The 24,886-nt window shown below is 40.7% G+C and overlaps 1 protein-coding gene across 1 annotated transcript in view; it reads right to left on the bottom strand.

Moving 5' to 3' along the window:
* Nucleotides 1-24,886, bottom strand: part of ITK (IL2 inducible T cell kinase) — a 60,878-nt gene that overhangs the window by 6,920 nt on the left and 29,072 nt on the right. Inside the window, exons 6-15 of the mRNA XM_058721423.1 lie at nucleotides 24,048-24,199; nucleotides 19,740-19,805; nucleotides 15,186-15,240; nucleotides 7,819-7,901; nucleotides 6,852-6,985; nucleotides 6,369-6,443; nucleotides 3,847-4,018; nucleotides 3,249-3,465; nucleotides 2,272-2,336; nucleotides 2,063-2,181 (exon numbers count right to left, since the gene is read on the bottom strand). Coding sequence (XP_058577406.1) covers nucleotides 2,063-2,181; nucleotides 2,272-2,336; nucleotides 3,249-3,465; nucleotides 3,847-4,018; nucleotides 6,369-6,443; nucleotides 6,852-6,985; nucleotides 7,819-7,901; nucleotides 15,186-15,240; nucleotides 19,740-19,805; nucleotides 24,048-24,199 — 1,138 coding nt within the window. The remainder of the gene's footprint in view (nucleotides 1-2,062; nucleotides 2,182-2,271; nucleotides 2,337-3,248; nucleotides 3,466-3,846; nucleotides 4,019-6,368; nucleotides 6,444-6,851; nucleotides 6,986-7,818; nucleotides 7,902-15,185; nucleotides 15,241-19,739; nucleotides 19,806-24,047; nucleotides 24,200-24,886) is intronic.

Raw genomic sequence — 24,886 nt, 5'->3', positions numbered from 1 at the left:
GCCTGCTGCTGGAAGCTCATTTGAAAACAATTGCTTTCATGCCAACCTTGCAATGCATTGATTGGAAACTGAGGAAGGCCCAAAGAGCTTACTTGACTTGCTTAAAATAGCACAGCTAATTAGGGCAAAAGCATTAAAACGCATAACAAATCTCAGTGGTCTTGAGGCAGGCATCAAGTTCTCAGTCCACCCAGGTTTCTGTCTCTCAGGCTTGCCGCTTCTGTGATCTACCCTCTCCACCCTGCTTCTATCAAGCAGGCTCAGTTTTGGATACTAAGGGGGCACATCTCAGGCAGGCATGGACTGAAGCGCAACCTTCTAGTTATAAGATGCCACAGAAAATTCACAACTGACAACCTATGGCAGAAAAGGCCTCATGCAGAGTTGGCTGGTGGATGTGACAAAGCGGCCATGGCTACAAACGTGTGGCTAGGTGCGGCGTGACCAGCTGCATCCCTCATAGTGGCTACACATCGGCCATACCTTTCCCCATTGTAGAGGTACTTGGGGAAAAAAGAATCTTCTGCGATGGCTCTGGTGCAGTTTTATTTCTTCCAAGTTCATTCTATAACTTAAATTTGAATAACAAAGTCTTAGCTAGGCTGTTGAACGGGGAAGCTGTTTTAAGGAACAGAAGAACCAAAAATTAACAAACCACTTGATTGTTGGAACTGGATATTCTAAAATGCTGGGAAGACTTCAAAACTAGTTCTCTTAAGAGATTTAATTAGTCAGTTTCTCCCTGGTACTCTAGGTCAATACACTTGGCAAACATTCCCTTCATGCACAATGGCAAAATCAAACTCCAACTCATTTCTTTCCAAACTATAACCCTTATAATCCAAATCAAAGAGATTGTCTGGTATGTTTTTGCGTATAGTTTAGTAGTTTGTGTATAGTTTGTGTACAGTTGTGCATAGTTTAGTACACATAAACTATGGCTTAGGATATGACAAAACCAGCAAGAATATTTAGTACATTCTGCCATACCGACATCATTCATTCTGGCCTTTCATTCATGCCCATTTACACTTACCAGGAATTCTGATCCCTTATCATGGACTGCCAAGTTCATTGTCTACTCTTCTCTCAGTAAGACAGCACCGCTCTTTCCTTTGGACACACCACATTTCTATAATTGCTGTTTTTTTGTAAAGCAATGAAGATCCCTGGATCTCCAAATGGAGATGGTTCTCTCTCATCATTCAGATCTGTGCTCAAGGGTCACTTCCTTGGAGAGGCATTCCCAGACTATGGTATTTAAACCCACCCTCTTGCCTGGGTGGCTCAGGAGGGTGAGCATCCAACTTTGGCTCGGCTCATAATCTCGCAGTTCATGGGTTTGAGCCCCATGTTGGGCTTTGTGCTGACAGCGCAGAGCCTGCTTGGGATTCTGTCTTCCTCTCTCTCTGCCCCTCTCCTGCTTGTGCTTTCTCTCTCAAAAATAAGTAAACATTAAAAAAAAGTTTAAAACAGACCCTCCATCCTAGTCAGTTTCTATCCCATTACTGTTTTGTTTTATTCATAGCATTTATTACTATGTGACTTTGTCTTACATACATAACTATTAGCTTGTTTACATGATTGTTATCTGTCTCTCTCTAAAATTTACCTCCAAGAGAATAGGAGCCTTTTGTATACAGGCACCGCTGCATCGTGAGTACCTAGATTAACCCCGGCTTATAGTAGATGTTCAATAAATTGTTGTTGAATAAATGAGTAAAATATTTATTGAGGGTTAAGTGTGAAAATATAATTTTGAACAAAATATGGTCCTGGTCTTCAAAGAACTCATATTCTAGTCTCCTCACTCCTCCAGCTTTTGATCTCACAGAAGCTGTCACCGGAACTCACATTTCCGTTCTCATTTTACCCCCCATTTCAAAGATCCCTAAGACCAAATGCAATAATGAGTCTCCTTCATACTTTTCAGAGCTGTTATCACACACAGACTATCAGTGGGATGCCCTCATCACCCAGAGTCTGGGCAAGTACAGTTGCCTGTAAAACTGCTGGCTGGCAGTCCTGGATCCTGTGGGTGTGGGGACAGAGTGACACTCACCAAATGACCACACATCTGACTTGCTGCTATAGCGACTGAAGGAGAAGACTTCCGGTGATGCCCACTTCACTGGGAACTTGGTGCCTGTGGAACTGGTGTATTGGTCATCAAGAACGAACCTGGGTAGAGAGTGGAGAAAGAATGTCTGAATGTTCTGGGGGCCTGGGTCTCATTCCTGAGACTTTGCTGGCACCACGTCCCCATATTACCTTGTCATCCCAAAGTCGGACACCTTGATGACTTGGTTTTCTCCCACTAAACAATTTCTGGCAGCCTGGAATGAAGACAGGCAAACAAAAGAGAAAGGAAAACGGTTGGTGGATAAGCAGTATACAAGGGCACTCAGGAGCTTTACAGATGCTAATTAAGCTTCACTAGCACCTGAGAGGAGTTAGCTAAAAAGTTAAATGTGTAAGATCCCTTATCAGGATGAGTAAGTTTGGTCTTTTAGTTTTATTCCTGGGATTCTAATTAGAAGAGAAACCCATGGTGTTGTTTAACCAACGATATGTGTTGGTTTTATTATGTGTTCTAGTGCAACCTGATGCAATAGGAAATGTTAACATTAGGGACGGTAATGAAGAAACTGTCACCCATTTGACTAAGAATGTTTTGAGGTTGCTAATCCTCTTTAAACTATTCCTCAATAAGGAGAGTACCTAGTCTCTAATTAGTATCACAGAATTGTGCACTTAGTGATAAAAGACTCCATTCTCTTTACAAATTTTATTTTATTATTTTTTCTTTTTTTTCAAATTTTAAATGTGCCTACAAATCCCAAGGGGGATATGTTAAAATGAATATTTCTGAGCTCCAACCCCCAGAGATTCTGAGGATGGTTTTAGCATCACCCCAATGTGATTGTGGTAGATCCTTGGATAATAGTTTGAGAATTTTACCAAGAGGAAACTGAGGCACAGAGAGGTTACGAAGGAGAGGCTATATGTTTCATTTTGGAAGAATGTAAACTCAGACTCAGAGGGTACAAGTTAGAAGCAGGGCTGGGATTAGAGCCTAGATCTGAGTCCTACTAGGGCATCCCCAAGTGGGTAGAAATTGAGAGGGGAAGGAAGATGGTCTGTGACTTGTTATTTATCAATTTATTCCCAGTCTGGGTAGCTGTACATTTCAGGGGGACACACCCCTTCATCCTGAACCTATAGTTGTTTGCCCCGCATCCTCTTACCAGGTCTCTGTGGATGACACACGCCTCTTCCAGGTAGGCCATGCCCTCACACACGTCCAGGCACATGCCCAGCAGGGTTTCTGCAGCAAAGAGTCCTCGCTGGTTGCGCAGGTAATCCGACAGGCAGCCGTGCTCCATGAACTCAAACACCAGGCAGATGGGGGCCTGCTCTAGGCATACCCCATACAGCTGCACCAGTTTGGGGTGAGAGAGTTTCCTGGAGGAAAAAGGCAAGGGGTGAGATGGTCTAAAGTCAGTCTCCCCCAAACACACTCCGTCCCCTAAACAAAAATGACCTGAAGGATGGTGAGCAGTCAAATGGTGTGTGTGAGGACAAATGGTGGTCAGTGTGGCTGGCACATCATGGACCAGAGGAGAGATGGGTAGGAGATGAGACTGGGCAGTGGACAGAGGAAGACCATGACAGGCCATATAGACCATGGTGAAGAGTTTGATTTTAGTCTCCATGCCATTGGAAACCATTGCTAGATTTGAGCAGCAAAATGGCATAACATGGCAGCAAAATGGTATTTACAAGAACACAGCACAGAACATCATCCTGAAGACATCTTTGTGTACTCTTGTTTTGGCCACTCACATCATGACTTCAGCTTCCTCTATGAAGTCCTCTTCCGACATAGCCCCTTCTTGAATGGTTTTGATGGCCACCTTGTCCTTGTTGAGCCAGTAGCCGAGATGCACCAACCCAAACTGCCCACTGCCAATTTCCTGTACAAAAGTGAGCTCTGAGGGATCAATCACCCATTTCCCTAGAAGAGAGAAAGAGAGTTTTCCAGGGTCGGCAAGGAGTAGATATGAGGTATAGGGCTACAAGGAGACTAATAGCCCTAGATAGAATGTTATCTTCTTGATAATATAACCTAAAGATGGCAAATAGTATAAGCTTTAGACTTAGAACTTAGATCTTAAAGTTATTTCCACCCCGCTAATAATAATATAGGATATGCATTTAAAACCATGACAAATGTTTGTGGGGAGAGATTAACATGGAAAGAGGAAGGAAAATGTCATTAATCAAGATCTCAAAGAAAGTAAATGAAAGGGTTCTTGCAATGCCTCAACTATTTTTCTCTACCTGATTGAAAATGTTTTACTGTTGGGGCACCTGAGTGGCTCAGTTGGTTAAGCGTCTCACTTAGCCTCAGGTCATGATCTCATGGCTCCTGAATTTAAGCCCCATATTGAGCTCTCAGTGCAGAGCCCTCTTGGTCCTGCATCTCCCTCCTTGTCTGTCCCCCCCCCCCCACTAGTGTGCTTGCTCTCTCTCTCTCTCTCTCTCTCAAAAATAACCATTAAAAAATATGTTTTATTGTCATTTTTCACATAGAGCAAATTTCATTTGAGATGATCATTCATTCAGTCATTCATCCATCAAAGCTTCCACTATACACTCTGCTCAACCTTAGCCGGGCTTAGGAGTAAGGAGGTGGATTCTAAGAGGTCTGGTACAGAGGTACCAGCCAGCACAGTCTGGCACATGGTAGGCTCTCAAGAAATGTTCAGTAAATGAATGAAAGGAATCTGATTCTCAATTTTCACACTGACAAAATGAGCGGGTCCATAAAATAATCTCTGAGATCCCATCCAGCATGGACCACATTAGGATTCTACAGTTATTAGAATGACCTTATTTTCATAAGGAGGCTAAAGAGGCATTACCCTTTCCTGGCACTTGGTCTAGTACCATTAACAGCTCAATTTCTACCTCTTTGAGGCAGAGACTCAGTGGAAAATAGTACTGAGTTCCTTCTGTGTGCCAGATATGGTGCTAGTTAGGAATGAAGAGTCCACGGCAGTGTTTCTCAAAGTATTACCCTCTAACCATGTGTGTCAAAATCAACTAGAGCATTTGTTTAAAATGCAGACTCCAGGACTCCATTATCAGAGATTGTGTTTTGGTAAGTGTTGGGTAGGGTCCAGGAGCCAACATTCTTTTTTTTTTTTTTTTAATTTTTTTTCAACGTTTTTTATTTATTTTTGGGACAGAGAGAGACAGAGCATGAACGGGGGAGGGGCAGAGAGAGAGGGAGACACAGAATCGGAAACAGGCTCCAGGCTCCGAGCCATCAGCCCAGAGCCTGACGCGGGGCTTGAACTCACAGACCGCGAGATCGTGACCTGGCTGAAGTCGGACGCTTAACCGACTGCACCACCCAGGCGCCCCAGAGCCAACATTCATAATAAGCATCCCAGGTGGCTTAGATGCATACTGAAGTTTGAGAACCTCCCATCTAGGAGATACAAAATAAAAATCACTCCAGTCTTCTCCTTGACCAGCCAGTTTAGACCAGGGGATGCAAACTCAAATACCTTTAGATTCCAGGTAGATAATCAAAAGGGACAGAAGCAGTTCCAAAGGGCAAGAAGGAATAATAGGGCTTATGGCACTGGAGATGCAAGCCTTTCCTAATGGCATCGAAAAAAATTATTACCATGTTATGAAGACAAACACTTCTGAATGCTTCCATCTTCCAGCCCTTGCAATGGACCGTACCCAGCAAACTAGATGATACAGAAGTTCTAGAAGACAGGTGGGAACGTGGTCCTAAGGCATTATTTCCTATTATTTTTTTCTAATAGCACTCTAATAGTAGAGTTCTCTGTACAAAGTAGATGCTTAATAAACACTTTAATGATGAACTCTTCAGCAAAACCAATGGACATTGATTTGGCCTGGATAAATGTGCTCATATATACATCTCTCTTACACATTTTGCAAATATTCCTTTGTGTACACTGTCTCCAGATATATGGTATACCTGTTTTAATGGTCATTTTAAAAAAATGTTTTATTTGTTTTCAAGAGAGAGGGACAGAGAGCATGAGCAGGGGAGGAGCAGAGAGAGGAGAAGGAGACACAGAATCTGAAGCAGGCTCTAGGCTCTGAGCTGTCAGCAGAGAGCCCTCTGCAGGGCTTGAACTCACAAACTGTGAGATCATGACGTGAGCCAAAGTTGGCCGCTCAACTGACTGAGCCACCCAGGCGCCCCAAATGGTCATTTTTAAGTCTGGGGAAGAATTACGTACATGGAAAGCCCATTCAGAATTTGCCCCAGACCTTTAGGGATGTGATATGACCGTTCTGAATGCACTGCTCACCATATCTCAGTCCTGCTGTGACTGGGGCTTTCTGCCTCCAGGAACAAACTGGATACCGGAGTCGAGTGACCAGACCTGGGTTGATTAAAAAGTGAAAGGTGGCAGTTAGAGCTTTACTATAGCAACTGTTCAAATTAAACCACCAGGAAAAAAAAAATAACCCAGTGCAAAAGCTATTTTTATTCTGGAAAACAAATCCCAACGCCCAATCACTGATATCACACTCCCTCCAACAAGAGTCATAAAAACAGATGGGCAGGTGGTGAAATCCCATGAGTCTAACCACAGAATTTGCTAGTGGAAAACATGCAATATGATCAAATATTCGGCATTCTTTTCTATTTGTAGATTTAGTTATTATTTATGGTCAGTTTGCCTGCGATGAAGAAACCCGGCTGGGAATTTGTCATTTTTTTCCCAAGTTCCCCAGTGAGTGCCCCCCCCCCCACCACCCCCGCCCCGGCCTTGTCCTTTAGAACTTACCTCCTCCATTGTGCTGGTGGTAATTGATGAGGAGAGGGATGGAATCAAACACATACTTTTCAGCCACATAATATCGCTTGGGGTTATCATTAGTTTCCTTGATGTGATAATGCTTGATACAGGGGTTGTTCTCACTTAAACAAAAGAAGCATAAATGCAGTGATTATTAAGAAACAATGTGTAGACACAAAATGTCTACTGGTATCAGCTTCGTATGAGCTTTGTTTTTTACCCTCTCAGAAGGATGGCAGACATTAATTCTTACTGGACTTTGCTTATTGCCAAACTGCTTTGTTGTTACTTATTTTTTAATTACAATAGAATTTGAGACCTGGATTGGCTCTTAGATATTTTTTTACAGAGGAGGAAACAGAGGTATGGAGCGGGACAGACAGCATGAGGGTCTTGCAGTCAGCTGGCTGGAACATGGCCACTTGAGCTCCATTGTCTCAGAGAGGCACCATCAGCTGTCTGAGCCTCGGTCTTCGATGGAAAGGAGCAAAGTAATACCTGCCTTCAGAGCTGATTAGGATCAGAAACAGTCTGTAGGGTTCAGACACATGGTAAGGACTCAGTAAATGTTAGGTAACTTTGTTAGCAGAGCCAGAACTAAATACGTATCTTCTCGCTTTTGGCTGAAAGTATCTTCTTTGTTAGCTGTGGGTTAAATGATAAACGCATCAAATGCAGAGTCAAGTATTTTATTTCTTTAGAGCTCTGCACGCAGGGATGCTAATTTAGGAGAGACAGTGGTGTCTGGACCCAGCTCTGTCACTCTCCAGGAAAATGACTTCAGCGATGTCCTTAATCTCCCTGGCCTTGATTTTCTCAGAGGGATCAGCAAAAGCACACTGTTTTGAGCCACCCCTCTAGCTCTCGCCCTGTCTGACGGTGCTGTGTGTGGCCTATTGCTCACCCACCTCAGGACTATCTCTCCCCACTTTGCTGAGCTGAGTTAGCACCGTACCTTACAGCGGCTTTAGTGAAAACAGACACGGTGTAAGTTCCTGGAGTCCTGGAATCTCGTACCATGAAGGCTCCTTCTTTGGCCTGGAATGGTTAGAAAATACAGAAGGTTAGTGATCCCAGGAAACCCGGCTCCTGCGTCCAGCTCTACTTTCTTGTCTGTGAAAGGAGAAAATACTATAGGCCAGCTTTGCACAGAGCAGAATTTCAGCAATAATGGCTAGCATTTCACCTGCTCAAGCAACAGGTGTTTCTTAAGGTCCTACCATGGATCAGAGACTTCTGGTGATGACATAAGCAGTGCATGAAGACAGATAAATGCAAGGCTGCCCTTTTGGAGCTCACCATGTACCAGGCTCATTACAGATATTGTCCAACCCTCACCACAACACTGCAGTCTAGACGTCACATCCTCAATTTACTGATGAGGACACTGAGTGCCACAGAGTTTCCGTGACTTTCCCACCATACGCAACTAGTACGCGGTAGACCTGGGATTTGAACCTTGCACATGGCATGTGAGCAAAGGCCATGCTCATTCTGCTGCTCCAGGGTACCTCTGCGCAACAAATGTTAGAAACCACTTCTCCATTCCCCTCCAAGGGCACAAAGCTTTCTGACCTGGAAGCTTTGTCAGTTTTTTCATGGGAACGTATTTATCAGGCCCTTTCTAGAGTGCTGATTTTGCTGCAGGGCAAAGGAGAAAAAAACATGAAGTTCCTGGTTGCATGAGGGAAGTAGAGAGAAGGAAAAGCCCCAAGACTGTGCTCTTCACTCCCCTTGACAGTTTTACCGGTGCTAATGAATCAAGCACAAGCAAATGGATATGCCAATTTATTCGTTCCTGGTGGAAACATTACAATCTGAACTCTGTTTTGAGTACATCACGTTTAATGCTGTGTTCCTGCCCAGCTGTAAATGCGTGCTGGTAATATTTGCAAAAGCTATTACTATGAGTTACTTAACTTCAACATAGGGAGGGCCACAAGTGAAGGCCAGAGAAACACATGAGCCTCATGTGTGAGCCACATAGACTGGTAGCATATGGAGCACAGTATGTACGATTTAGAACGATGCAAGTCCCTCCATCCCCAAATCCCCTCCATCCCCAAAGTGGATTGTCTACACACTGTGAAAGCAATACACACAGATGGCCATGCTAACTGTTTGAACCCTAGAATCTCAGCATTGTAGGATGTTTAGCAACATCCCTGGCTTCTATCAACTGGATGTCAGACACTGCCAAGTTGTCCCTGGGGGACAAAATCACCCCGGTTGAGAACTACTGATCTGGCCTCACTCCCTATACTTCTGTGTCCCAAACTTTGTTGATTATCACAATCACCTGAAGAATCTGAAGCACAGAACAAGACAAAACAAAACAACAAACACCTAACCGTGCTTCACCCCATGCGTATGACCTTTGAATTACCAGGACTGGCAACCTGGTTTGTGAACTTTTTAGAAGCTTGCCTTGTGTTTCTAAAAAAAAAAAAAAAAAAAAAAAAAAAAAAAAAAAAAAAAAAAAAAGGTTTATTTATTTTGAAGGAGGGTGGGAAGGGCAGAGAGAGGGAGTGAGAGAATCCCAGGCAGGCTCCACACTGTCAGCACCAAGCCTGATGCAGGGATCGATCCCATGAACCAGGAGATCATGACTTGAGCTAAAATCAAGAGTCAGACATTTACATGACTGAGCCACCCAAAGGCCCCTGCTGTGCAATTCTTACCGACTTGCAGGTTTGGGCTCCACTGACTTAGCTGAACCTGTAGCTCCTATTTGTAATATCCTGATGAGTAGTCTCTATCTTTAAACAGTAGTAAAACTGAGTGTGTAGCCTGCTTAAGATTCTCTCTCTTTCCCTCAGCCTCTCTCTCCTGCTCTCTCTCTCTCTCTCTCTAAAATAAAAAATAAGATAAAATAAATAAAAGATCTTTTATAAACAAATAAATAAATAAATAAATAAATAAAACTAGCTTTTGAGGCATAATTTACATACCATGACATTCTCCCGTTTCAAGTGTACAATCCAATGATATTTAGTAAATTTACAGAGTTGTGTCACCATCACTACAATCCAATTTTAGAACATTTTCATTACTCTCAAAATATACTTCTATTTGCACCCTGGCCACACTAATATGCTTTCTGTTTCCATAGATTTGCCTGCTCTAGGCCTTTCATGTAAATGAAATAATATAATATGTGGTCTTTTGTGCCTGGATCCTCACAGGTAGCATGTTGTTTTCCAAGATTTATCCAAGTTGTAGCATGTATCAGTCCTCCATTCCTTTTTATGGCTGAATAATATTCCATCGTACGGATGTATCACATTTTGTTTACCTGTTCATCAATAGATGGACATTTGGGCTGTGTCCACCTTACGGCTACTGTGAATGGTGCACCTGTGTCTGGCTTCTTTTGATCAATATCATGTTTGTGATATTCGTCCATGCATTACATGTAGCATAGCTTATCTTCAGAGATTTCCCCTTTTATCAAATAATGAAGCTTTTGCTCTTGCCTCATTAGAATGGGATGGGTTAAACTCAAGGCAGGAAGGAACAAAACTTCAGCAGAGGAAGATTTTATCTGCATATCTTATTCTAAAAGGGGAAGAAAGAGACCAAAAAACCCCCAGACATTTATCAAATGTCTGTGAAGAGGGGAACGTGAACATCTCTTCTATTTAATTAGTAATGTTTTGTTGTTGTTCTTATTCTCCCAAAGAAGCCATTATTTTTTTTAAAACAAAACAAAACTAATCAGAGTGGGGCCCAGCTGTGAACAAGAGTAATCCATAGACGTGAGAAAAAGGGGAGGTAATGTTTGCAGGCAGCTCGGCTAAGCAGGGGAGGTTCAGAGCTCTTCCCCCATCATACTTGCTCTAGGTGGCATTCAGTGAGGGCGACAGGAAACTCTCATCTGGGGCTGAGGCAGTCTAGAGTTCTGAGGAAAATGAGGCATCCAGCATGTGCCTTACCACTTACTTCCTGCAAAGGGCTCAAAGGAAGTCACAACCACTAAGAACACTGTAAAGGGTCTTTGTTCATATCACCATCATGCAAAGGGGGCACTGACTTGTACAGTTTAGCCAGAAGAGGGGCCCTTGTTCCCTTGGGACATTTTTAAGGTTTCAGTTTACCTTTTACTAATTTTCAAAGAGGCAACAATAGGGGAAAAAGCCATGGAGATGGTGAAATATATGGATGGGAATTATGGGATGGGAGAATAGAACTTAGCTCATATATTCTCTTGTTAACTGTGTGTGTGTGTGTGTGTGTGCATGTATATGTGTGAAGACGCACCCCTCCTCTAGTCCAGAACTATGCCGCTGATTCACACTCTGAACGTGGCCTCAGTTTACTCTTTTGTAACACAGATGTTCTTCAAAGGGAATTCTTACTCTACCAGTCTATAATTCTGTGAATTCCAGCTGTTTCCTGTTTAAATGTATAAGCTTCAGTTTCCTCATCTGTAAGATTCCCTTTGTAAGGTTGTTGGGAGAATTAAAGTGTATAGAGCCATTCGTGGAATATACCAGAACAATGACTATTAGGGCTATCATTAGCCATTGTTGTCATATGCTATGGTATTCTGTCTGTTGGAGGTATTAATTCCTCCAACACACGTGTGAGATGCTGTAAGCCATGAAATCCCTGCTTGCGAGGAATTTACTCTCTAACTAAATGGGTTAAGACAGAAGGTAAACTGCTGAGGCCCAAGAGAGAGTAAGAACAGTGCCACTGGAGAAGTAATGATATTGCACCAGAAAGGTTCAAAGGACAGACAACCATGTTCCATGGCCAGGGAGATGGAAAGCATGAGAAGCTTCTTAGAGGAGGTGTTATCTGATGAATGGATAGGATGGTGTAGGAAATGCTTTTCTGTAGTTCCTAAACTTGGGTAACTTCCAGAATCACCTGGGTGCCACCTCCAGAGGTTCTGGTTGGTGAGACCTAGAGTTTGGAATCTGTATTTCTATAAAGAACCCCCAGTGATGCTCTTGATCAGCCAGTTTCTCTTTAAGCATAGTTGTTAATTTAAAAACATTTTTTTAAGCATTTAATGTATTTATTTATTCAACACATATTTGTGGAGTAACTACTTTGTCATAAATACAGTTTGGGTTTCTAGGTGCAGTGGGAACAAGATAAAGCCTTTCTATTCTAGTGGATAACTGTGGATGGGGCAGTACATTAGGAGCTCTAGTTGATAAAAATCTATCAATCCATCTCTTAAGGGTCCTACACGTGTTCAGATAACAGAGATACTAAACACACCCACGAAACAATTCTGCTATTGTTTCAAGCAGCCGACAATACAGGGACCCACTGATGTTTGCCCTTATATTACCTAAGAAGGCAAAGAGGATTTGGTAAAGTAGTTCAGAATATTAGCACGCAGGAATGTTTCAACTGCCCCAGAAAGCAAAATGTATTTAAGTGTCTCCAAGGAACTGCTGTCGAACAGGAAACCTCTTCAGCTTGTCATTAAATGTGGGCTGTTTCAAGGGCTCCATGGGTAACACTTCATTAACCAATGTGTGATTGAAAATAACAAAACTGCACTTTTTTAAACTCCATATAATTCAGGTTTTTAATTAATTTTGCAATCCTTTCAATTAGTTCTTATCGGTCAGGTTTTGCTATGTTATCCAATAACATAGCTTGGCTGAAGTAGGAGCTGAGCCCGCTGCATACGCATCATAAGTTTGGCTAGAAAACAATACGGATTCCCAGGAACTGACTCTGGTGATTCTGATTCTGTAGGTCTGGGTGGGGGCCTGGGATTCTGGATTTTTAAGTTTCCCAGTGGTTCTAATGCGTGGTCTACTGGGGACCACAGGAAATCATGAAGTGCAGAGTTGATGTGGAACCAAGGAGAAAGCAGGGTCCAGTAATGACTCAGATCAATTCCTCTTTCCCCCCATGAGATCTGACTCTTCAGAGTCGTCTCTGAACTCTGAGGCCACTGCCAGCCTGCCTCATGCTCATAGTTTATCTTGGATTGTCCTCTGACTCTTCAGTTTGTCTTCTTTTTCAGTACAGCCTAAAGCTTGTCGAGGTCAAAGATCCTATCTCAAACACCCCTAAGTGCTTAGTCCTGTGCTCAGCAAAATGGTAAGGTACTTGAGTTTATAGCCAGATATCCTAATGAAGGAAATGGTGCACACACGCCGAAGCTGAGAGGGCTGCTAACGGAGACAGATGACATAGTGCAGGCTGTCTGTTGTGTCCCTCACTGGTAAGCACACAGTCTTTTGAGAAATCCGTAAACAACTGAACTTGCTCTCTTTGATGAGAGCAAGCTGCCCAAGAGCAGAACATCTCACCTTGTCCTCTTTGCTAGCAGCTTGCTAATCGGCAACTTACCCGAAGAAGATGAAGTTCACTGCTCCCCAGTATGACGATGGGTTTTTCCTTCTCCCCTCCCCTTTTCCTCTTACAGAAATTCTATTTTTGCCTTTGATGGAATGAATCAATCTGTCACCAGTTTCCCCTTCTACAAAAGTAAATTGCATGCCAATAATAAACTGCATGCCTTTAAACTAATCTTTAACAATATTTATTAACCCTCCACCTTCCCATCACAGACTTTCATTCCCTTCCTGGCACCTTCCCAGGTCTCCTTCTCTAAGTCTCATCACTAACTGGGCAAATAGTGGCTGCCAGTTTGGGTAACCAGCTGTCCCAGTTTGTCCAGGACTGAGGGGAGGCTGGGATTTCTGGGCACAGGACTCTCAGTTTTAAAACTGGGACGGTCCCAGGACCAACCAGGATGAGTTGGTCACCCCACCTTCATCCCGTGCAGGAGAGATTTGCAGTTTAATTTAAATTTCTTACAGATAGGAAAACCTTCAAACACAAACTAGAAAATAAGGTACAATGGCAGGGATAGGGTTGACATTTTGGCACAGGGAGACTAATGCTTCCAACAACACATACCTACAGTTTGCTGGTCTCATCGGTAAGACTAGTGTTGGGCACGGGTCATTAATGTCTGAATATTAGACTCTTTTGGAGAGATTTTTCTCTGAATTATTAATGCTTAGATCCTACCAACTAGATATTCTGATTTAATCCATCTGGTGTGGGGCTTGGGCATTGGTATTTAAAAAAAATGTTTCCCATGTGATTCTAATGTGCAGACAGGCCCGAGAACCACTGCTTTAGGCATATATGCTGGTAAATTAATTGATTGCTCTGTGGAAGACTTTTTTTCTCAATACTTCCATACATTTGGTTTCTCTGAAAGAGCTATAAATGTGCAGTTTTAAGTGCTACTCAAAGTGTGGTCTGCAGTTGGGTGCCAGTTGGCAGATATTTGCTGCCCCACCACCAGACAGAAAGGGAAATTGAGAGAAAGCGGTTAGACATTTTTTACAGCACTCAGACTAATTTTTTGTCTAATAAATCAAAGACTAATAAAAAATTAAACTTGCAGGTTTTGTGTCCTTGCTTCTTTATTTTTTTCTAGTAGTTCATTTTTATTTATTTTACACGATGTAAGCCTGTGACAAATTGGAAATTGAAAAACAACCGCAAAAAGTGATCCATCAACACAGGTATTTGAGAAGCACTGGCACAGAGTAACAAATAACCTCCTGGTCCAGGAAGAGAGGGTTCACCTTGAGTGCCAATCAACTGATGGCAGCTGCCTAGAGCACTGTGTTGAGAAGGATCTCAAAGCCATGGACTGTGATCAACAGTGTTACATAAGATCAGGAGCAAAGGGTAACAGTATGAATCCTGGCTAAGTCATTGCTGATTTAGTCCAACTCTTGTTTTGTACTCATTGAGAAGCTAAGACCCAGGAGGAAGAAACATTCCCAAAGCCATAGACTGTGTTGGTGACAGAACAGCGATTAGGACATTTACTTTTCCCACCACACCATGCTTTCTCTCTTCTCATCTCTTGCTCCCTTGATTCTGACATCCTTGGGCAAGATCAGTCCTGCTATCCACACTGCATGGCTCTTAAGAACTGATGCATAAAAATAAATTAAAAGAAGTGATGTATTTCTCCTGGGCTACAGCCCAACCAAGTAGCATGTAAGTCACTGCCACCCCTGACCTCGCCAGAGAAGCAGGCAAGGAAAACTAGCCCCATGGCTCCCCATCACAGACAGAAAGGCCACTATATTTGTCATGACAGTTGCATGTCAATACCAAGACATGAGACCCTCCATAGGTTTCTTATCCTGTTGTATGCTAGTTTCTATAAATCCCCAGAATATTTTCACTGAACATGAAAATCACTGTTAATCTAATATATCAACTTACTACATTGGCATAAACTATAGTATGGCTGAAAAAAAAAGCACAATTCATTTTATTTTAAGTCAAAGGCAGATCAAGGAGACTTACTGTGTCCAAAAGAAGTTTTTCAGCTTTGTCTCGGCTGATACTCTTATTGTACCACCTGAAAGCAGGAAAAAGTCATATGTCAATGACACTTAAATGTTTAAAAATTATTTGCTTGTAAAAGATAATTAATTCTAGAAAATGATTTGGTCATTTTCTATTTGTACTACTGCATTCAAACTTAAAAACAAAGGTATGCACCATATCTGGGTAATAAAATGTTTAACTGGAAGGGAACAAATGAATTAGAATTGGTAAAATAGAGATAATTTTTGAAGCTGGGTTTTGGGTATAATGGAGGTCCATTATATTATTCTATTTTTATGCATGTTGGAAATTTTCCATAAGAAAGTTTTATAAAAACTTTATCTTCTCTATTTCATAAGTTAGTGGATGGTTATAAGTAGGATGATGCTAGGACAACTATAACAATTGAGTACAAATTTGAAAGTTTAGCCTTGTAAAATAATTGTAATATTTTCCTCTTTTAGACCTATTTTCAAAATCTTCTGCAAAGTAATTACTTGTATAATTTTGGAGTCTGGTGAAAAAAACTGAAAAGTGGTAAAAAGAATATGAACGATTTTTAGGGATGAAGTTTTTGAATTTTGCTGTTAATACTTGAGTCACATCCTGGCCTCTCTGGCCATTTATGAGATAAGAGGAAATAGAATGGTCATCAGTTAACAATCAATTTTGAATAGTATAAATTTCAGAGGAGAGAACTTTTAGATGGGAAGGAACACTACTCACCAAACTTCTTGTCTACTAGAAAGTAGCCACAGGGGCACCTGAGTGGCTCAGTTGGTGATTTCAGCTCAGGTCATGATCTCACCATTTGTGAGATCTAACCCTACATTGGACTCTGTGCCGATAGCATGGAGCCTGCTTGGTATTTTCTCTCTCCCTCTCTCTCCCCTCCTCCTCTGCTCTCTCTCTCTCTCTCAAAATAAATAAATAGACATTTAAAAAATTTAAAACATAAAAAGTAGTCAGAATATGGGAATTAGTGGACCCATCTGAGCCTTTTTTTTTTTAAATACAGTAAGTGAGGGGCTCCTGGGTGGCTCAGTTGGTTAAGCAGCCAACTTCGGCTCAGGTCATGATCTCGTGGTCCGTGAGTTCGAGCCCCGCGTCGGGCTCTGTGCTGACAGCTCAGAGCCTGGAGCCTGTTTCAGATTCTGTGTCTCCCTCTCTCTGACCCTCTCCTGTTCATGCTCTGTCTCTCTCGGTCTCATAAATAAACGTTAAAAAAAAAAGTTTAAAAAAAATAAAATAAAATACAGTAAGTGAGAGAGAGCACATGTGTGCACATGTGCATGTGAGCAAACGGGGGAGGGGCAGAGAAAGAGGGAGAGAGAGAATCTCGAGCAGGGTCCATGCCCAGCATGGATGTGGGGCTTGATGTGGGGCTTGACACAAGGTTCCATCTCATGACTGTGAGATCATGACCTGAGCTGAAATGAAGAGTGGGATGCTTAACCCACTGAGACACCCAGGGTTCCCTACTTGAGCTTTTGAATATCATACAACAGAATGGTATTTTATACATCAGCTGATTTTATACATCAGCTCTTGTAACTTAACTAGTTGAGGGATGGCAAATAGGCTTCATCTCATGTGCAAGCTCTGATCAGTTCATCACAGCTGCCTAAAGATGTGCACCTGAGCTCAGTATGTAAGTGTGTCACTATCTAAAAGGGATTTCTACCCTGAGTTCAGGCACCGGGAGGGAAGGGCAGCAAGAGTGCCTCCTTCATCTGTCTGACCCTTCATTTTAAGAAAAAGGGATCTGAGATCCAGCCTGGTGGGGAAACTTGCCCAAGGTCATGCCCTCAAGTCAGGGCAGGAAACCTGAAGCCAATCAATGGATTTCACAGCCCATGATTATGTTCCCAGATGGTACATTTTTGAGTTCTTATGCAGATATCCCCTGAAAGTAGACAATATTAAGTGCAAGGATAAAAAATTATCATACTGGGTATTTTATTTTTATTTATTTTTATTTTTTTGAGATCATTTGAACTTTTTTTTCAGGAAGACAGAATATTTATTTATTTATTTATTTTCTAATATGAAATTTATTGTCAAATTGGTTTCCATACAACACCCTCATACTGGGTATTTTAAATATACACAGATATATACTTCTAAATGACTGGATGTTTGGGAGTCATTTTATTCCCTAGCTGCAATTCCATAATCTGAAAATGCAAACTGATAGTATGTAGAATAAATAGGGCTCACAGACTGTTTTGTTTGTATAGTATAGTGTTGTTTTTTTTTTAATGACTTAAAATACCTTCAGGAGGAGGAATACACCTTTTTATTTCCCCTGGGTTCCACCATTCCCTATTGCTTTATACTCTGTTGGAATTTTGAGTTTGCCCCCTCTATCATAAAGGATGAGATTTTGATTAAAAGCAAAAAACAAACAAAACTTCCCAGCCCAGTGATCATTTGAAATGAATACCTATTTTGTCCTAAAGGCATTGACTATAAAAAAATTGAAAGAATTTTATTTAGGCATATTTCATATATGCTTCATTGCAGCTCAAGTGTTCTTGGAACTGATGACTCTTCTGTTGGCTGAGAGAGGGGCTACTAACACATACTTGATCAAAACCAGTCTCAGGTTGAGAGACTCTTCAGAAAATGATCGCTCTTCATTGCAGAGTCTATTAGAATTTCAGCAACACATAACTTGACCACATACGAACTAATAAGAGCCCAAATGTGTTAATAGAAGTCTTCATTAGCTAATGTTCTTCAACCCTGGTATCATACATTTAGTGAGGACTTCAACATTTTTTTTTATTTTTACATGATTTCAAATGTATAGAAAAGCTATAAAAATACTATAAAAGAACTCCCTATACACTTGACCCAGATGAACTAATATTGACATTTTCCATATTTGCTTTACCATTCCCTGTGAATAGATATATATTTTTTTCTGAGCCACTTGAGAATAAACTTTACAAAGACTTCAGTATGTATTTATTTCTAAGATGTGGAATATATGTGTATATGAACATAGTACAATTGCCTAAATCAGGAAATTTAACATTGGCACACTACTGTTACCTCATTTTAGACTCTATTCAAATCTCACTGGATGTTCCAATGATACATTTTGTCTCTATCATTTTTTTTTTAATTACTCAAGATCCAATCCAGGATTACTAGTGCATTAGTCAGTACTCATCTCCTTAAGCTCCTTCAATATGAACCAATTTCTCAGCCTTTTGTGTCTTTTATGATATTAACATTTTTGAAGAGCACAGGCCAGTTATTTTGTAGAATATCTTGCAATTTGGAGTTGTCTCTTATTTCTTCGTGATGAAATTCAAATTAGGCATGTTTGGGTGGGAATATCACAGAAGTGATGTTGTGTCCTTCTCAGTGCGTCACATCAGGAGACCCGGGATGTCTGTTTGCCCTGTTGTTGATGTGAACTTTGATCACTTGGTTAAAATGAGGGCCTACCAGCTATTCCCACTTTATTGCTGATGAGTGATTTGTGAGAACATACTTTGAAACTATTTAAATATCAAACTTTCGCCTCCCTAGTTGTGATATTCATTGATGATTCTTGCCTGAATTAGTTGATACTTTGAGTTACAAATGGTGATTTTTAAACGTGATCTTACCTTGAACATTCATTAGCTGGCATTCTATTTATTTATTTGTTTATTTATTTACTTATCAAGCTATTTGTTATTCTTATTTTATCGATGGATTATAATCTATTACTGTCATTATTTATTTTGATACTCAAATCGTCTCAGATTTGTGCAGAAGGAACAATTTTAAGCTGACTTCTGTGCCCACTTGACACATCCACACGATTAAAATATTTGGGGGGGGCAATAATTCTTTACTTTTGGGTGCAAGGTGTTCCAAGTTCATCCTGTTCTTTCCCTGCATCAACTCTGAATCCCCAGCCATTTTTCCAAGAACTCCATTTTAGTGGGCAATGTTATTTAGAAAGGAGGATCTGTGAACACAATGTTGCTGTAGTGCTGTTGCTTCTGGGCCTTTCAGCAGCTGAGCAAGGGAATATACATACGTGGTATCCACTACAATTGGGTTTTATTAAATGTCAAGTAGTTCTGTTAAAATTATATTCATGTGAACCCTTCTATAAACAATGGCTTGAAATAAACAATACAAGCTAAGCAGATATTTAATACCCATTTGTCTGTTATTTTGGTATTGGAAGTATTGTCTTAGAGCATGTTTTAAGTAAGTTTGTATTTGATCCAGTCTTCATAGTATTTTTTTTCTCCTTAAGTAAGACCAAGATTCCTGGAAGAATCTTTTCCTTTCACCACAATCTTCATAGGTATCTTAGAATCATCTCTTTGATAAAAGGGGAGGTGAGTGCATATATCTTCCCCTTCTCCTATTTAGAGTGTTCCTCTACTGTGTATTTAGGGATCAAAGTACAAGAAGGAAAAAAATCCTGGTACTTTTACAATCAACTAGTAATTTACTCCTAATCTAAGGAGGACTTTAGTACCATGTTTTTAGAAAACAAATAAAATATCTTACTCATAGGTTTCCAGGCTATTTGGAGACTTTTCCACCAGATAACTGCTTGGTACATATCCTTCATGCCTGTTAAGAGGGAAATTAGTGTTTAGACCATTATAGGACTAATTTTCACTTCTCCATTTTATAGGTTATTCAATCCACTAAAAGTCTTTTAAGGTAGGGGATTCTTGCATTATTTGGCATTCATAAGACAATTTAAAGTTTTAGAATAAAAGAATGGCTAAAAAAACCAACAATTTGCTATCTGTTAAAGGCAATAAATTTCACCATTAAAATATGAATCATAATAAATAAAAATTTTTTATGTTTATTTTTGAAGGAGAGAGAGAGAGCATGAGCAGGAGAGAGGCAGAGAGAGAGAGGGAGACACAGAATATGAAGCAAGCTCCAGGCTCTGAGCTGTCAGCACAGAGACTGATGTGGGACTCGAACTCACAAACCTCAAAATCATGACCTAAGCCAAAGTCAGATGCTTCATGGACTGAGCCACACAGGCTCCCCTGAACAATAGTAAATAAAAAGTGGCTATTTTACTTAAAAAGATGTTTGTTGCTCTCCTCATTGTGAAATTTCCTCTGATGGAAAAAGGTCTCTATTTTCTCTAAGGAAACAGTTTTTTTTTGGGGGGGGGTGTGATAATCAGTATTTTTTCCACTTTAGTGCTTCAATTTTATATAGTCAGGAAACCAAAATAATTAAAATATAAAAAATCATTTTCCAACCACAGGTCCCAAAAGATACTGCCACTCAGCATCATAAGCTTTTAATTCAAGGACTCCCTAATGTTTTTTTTGTTAATTCAACTCCTTCAGACACAAATGGTAAAACACGAGAAAAAAGAATAAAGTCACGCTGGATTTGGAGGTGGGACTTTCTTTTGAGCAGGAATACATATTTGTGCATAAACAAAGACATGGTGGATAAAGAGACCAATCGGCACCTCAAAATACTTTACATCTGTGCATAACTTTGTATTTTTCAAAATAATTTCACATATATTATTGCATTTAATGCTACAAGGTGAAAACAATGTTTCTTCCACTCTCTGGGCCTCTGGCTCTCTAAGTGTAAAATGAGGGACCTAGATTGCACATAAAATTCCTCTAGAGTCTGACAGTCTATAAAAAGATGCCTAAGAGTTTCTTGCTCTTTACTTCATAAAGTATTTTAATTTTTGTATAACAAAGGCATTTTTCAATTTAGTGATTATGTTTACTGGGGAATGTGTAATCTATTTCACAGAATCGTTTTGGGGAGTGAAGATATCAAGAACAGGGATGTCAAATATGGGATGATTATCTCATATCTTGTGCCCATGGCTGACACTGCTAGTCAATCATGGCATGCTTCCTTCGGAGAATTGAACATCCAGCTTCAGAATCATCCTTAATGTGGTGCTCAAGGCAGTCTGGGCCAATTGATGGAATTCAAGTCATTCTAAAATTTGCTATTTCTCTTCTATCTATCTTTTCAAATCCCTCTTAATTATGTCTGGTTTTGCCACACCATATGTTTACAATTATATGAATAGGTCAAATACCATTTTTACTCTGAAATAGAATAACTGTGTTCTAATATGCCAGCCACATAATATTATGTGCTAATAGTATCCCAAATGATAATTCTCTTCACGTGGATGTGGATGTAGAATTTGCAAAGCAGCTTTCGCGTTTATCATCTCATTAATTTCCTCAACAATGTGAGATAGACAGAGCTGACATTATCGTCTGCATTTTACACAGAAGGAAATGGATCCGCAGAGGTTAAGCGCCTTTTCCAAAGACATACAGCAAGACCAGCTGATGCTGAGGTCCAAGTCTTCTGTCTCCCGATCTTGCGTACTTTCCACTATACTGCACTATTACAAAGCACACTGGGGAAATTCCCAAAACACCAGTTAGACTCTAGGGTGTCCTCTTTGATGGCCTTTGAAGTGCAGAGCTGAGCATTTCCAAAGGCCACTGAGCAAAGGGTAAGCTGTCATTTGGGGAAATGCAACCTAGGAGAAGAGATTTCCTGGCACATCAGGTGTGCTAAATAAATGCCAGTTGATTGAGGGAGTGAATTTCTGAGTAAATTCCTCTAGTGTCTGTAGAAACGGACTGTCTTAAACCTGTTTCTGATATGAGCCTCCTTATAATAGGCAAAGAGAAGGTGTTGTGGCCGGGCCTCACTTGCCTACACAAGTCAGCTAGAGAGGGAGGTTCCACATGAAGTGCTTTGGGGTCTCTTCCCAGCTAGCAAGCAACACTGTCTCCCAGGGCACATCGCAGTTCTTGAGCTAACTATATTTTACACCCCTTCCTCACTCCCCCTGCAGTGGCATCAAAAAGGATACTTAAAGAGAAGGTGCTTTGACAAAGAAAGTTTTGGTGCATGTAAACAGTAAAGCCTTAACCCTAAAGATATTTGTGTGCCTCTTTTTGAACTCATCAGATTAGCTTTTTTTTTTTTTTTTTTTTTTTTTTTTAAGGTTAGCGATACCTAGTGTTGACACTCCCACACCCTATTGGTGGGTAGTGGCAATGTAAGTGGGGCAACCTTTCTGAGGGAATTATCTATCAAAATTGAGACCTACTCTGAGTCAACAGTTCCATAATTAGAAATATGAAATACATATTTTTTCAAAAGAAAAATATATTTTCAAAAAATACGTATATTTGCATTTTTTTTTTCAAAATATTGCCCAGAAACATGAGTATGAGCAATACGAGTTCTTCACTGAGGACTTGTTTAAGATAACAAACAAAGATGGGCACCTGGGTGGCTCAGTCGGTTGAGCATCCAACTCTTGGTTTTGGCTCAGGTCATGATCTCACAGTGGTGGGATCGAGTCCCACATCAGGCTCCGCGCGGTCAGCATGGAGCCTGCTTCTGATTCTCTCTTTCTCTCCCTCTCTCTTTCTTTGTTTCTCTCTCTCTCTCTCAAAAATAAATAAACTTAAAAAAATATAACAAAGAAAACAAATGCCCAGAAACTAGATGTCCCACCATTTCAGATTATTCAAGTACTTACCATATAAGCATACCTTCCAAAACCATGCGATTATTTTAAAAATAGGGTAGATTTCTATCTGCTGAAATGAAACGATCTCCAAGATATATTACTGAAGGTTAAAAGCAAGGTGAAGAGCAGAATCAATCACCTTAGTGCAAATGAAAAAAGGATGCATTTGTGTATGTATAACTTTTTTGTCTGGGATATACAAGAAACTGTTGATAGTGTTACTTTTGGAATTGACATGGGGACAAATGGAGGGGTGGCTTATTTTTCATCTATATTTCTCTCTACTTTTATTTAAAAAAATAAAACATAAATCTAGGCCATCCAAATATTGCAGTGATGGAGTGTTTTCTTTTTCTTTTTCTATATTTTTTGTCAGTAATAACTTCGTACTTTAAAAATATATAAACCCCTGATATTAATATGCAATGATGTTCATTGCAGGGTAGTTAATATTTGCAAAATATTGGAAACAATCTGAGTGCCTAACAAGGGAATTTGCTAAATTATGGTACACTTTTGTATTGGATTTGTGCAATCATTGAAATCATAGTCTGGAGAATATTCCAGGGCTTGGGTAAGTACCTCTGACATATTAAAAGGAAAACCTAAAGCCTTCATAAAGCAGCATGGATCTGATGCCTTAAAACTAAGCACTAGTATCTAAGTCATGTACATCTCAGAGCATTCTGAAGGTTAAAACAGCAATTTTGTTGTATTTCAGATCAGAGAAGAGCTCATAAGTTTTTTTTCCCTTCAAAAGTCTCATAGTGGGCATTTGGTCTTTGCACAACTTAACTTTCTCCATGGATCATTTATATGGCTAGTTGAGACAGTTGGTGTAGCTAACTCTTTAGTATCTTCTTCCTGATGCCTTTTAATATAACCACCAATCTGTACCATCTCTATACGCCTTTTCTTTTCACCGAAAACAGACACTTCACAATGGGATGTACCTTCAGTCTCATCTGAACACTCAAGAACAATAGTGCTTCCATGTGGAACAAGCTGCCAATCTCCTACTCTGTGGATGTCAGTGAAAAAACCCGGGGAATTTTTAGATGGGCTTGGGGGCTGGGGGTGCTTAATAAGGGAGCATAGCAAGTGACTGTCTCTGGCACTTCTGAGAAGTAGAAAAACCTCTCTCAACCACTTCTTCCTTCCCCTTCCTTCTACCTCTGCTTTCCTCTCCTAACTCAGTGCAGCAGGCCTGCTGACAGAAGCAGGACAAATTGTCCCAGTGTTTTCTGTATCCCCACCTCACCCCAAGCACTGGGACAACAACCACAAAGATGCCTTACCCATTCCTGTCCTGCACTCTCCACCAGTGAATCTCGGAACTGTCCAGCAGGTAGTATTCCTCATTGCGTTGTAACGTAAGTTCCTGTGGGTCGTTCGTTTGGTAGTCATACAAGGCAATGACAAGGGTTTCTTCAGGTTCCTGGAGTGATCGCTGAAGGTAGGAGAAAACAAAATTGAGTGATGACATAGAAAGGAGGTCAATTGTGGAACCAGGTCAATAAGTCCTGAAATGGTAACTTGCTCCTGGATCTAGGCCAGGTCAACACATGAATTCCTATAATCCACTGGGTATTCGCTGAAACCACCTGCCTTCTCTAGTTGGCTTTCTTTTATGAGTTAGGGTTATGGTGCTGAATGTGACACAAAGGCACTCAGTACCTGGAATTCATTGCCCTCTCATTCTGTGTGGTGAATTCTGACCACAGTGAATTCCAAGCAGTCACATGCTTTTCACACAAGTCTGCTGGTTGCACGTTGCAGACTCTCTGCCGGAAGCATCATATTCTTGGTGAAAGTGATGCAGTGAACACTAGGTTATTCAGTCCATGCCTTTCTGATTTGATTTGTGGGTTTGTCCAGATCCGGAGGATCATAGACTATCAGAGCTGAAATGCCTCTGAGAGATCACTCAATCCATTCTTTTGTTAAGAATGCAGAAACTGAAGCCCACATGAAGAAATGGATATGGCCAGGTTACCACATGAATTAGTCTTAAGGCTCTCTCTACTATAGCACATGGGCTCCCTTCTTCCATTTAGGGGCTCTCTTGCCTAAGTCTCTACTTCTCAGTACCTTTTAAAAGACGACATAGTGAAGATGTGAAGAAGAGACTATAAAG

Source organism: Neofelis nebulosa, chromosome 1, assembly GCF_028018385.1.
Source record: "Neofelis nebulosa isolate mNeoNeb1 chromosome 1, mNeoNeb1.pri, whole genome shotgun sequence".
Classification (NCBI taxonomy): Eukaryota; Metazoa; Chordata; class Mammalia; order Carnivora; family Felidae; genus Neofelis; species Neofelis nebulosa.
Note: the sequence above shows the minus strand (reverse complement) of the source record. Positions and strands in the feature narration are given on the sequence as shown.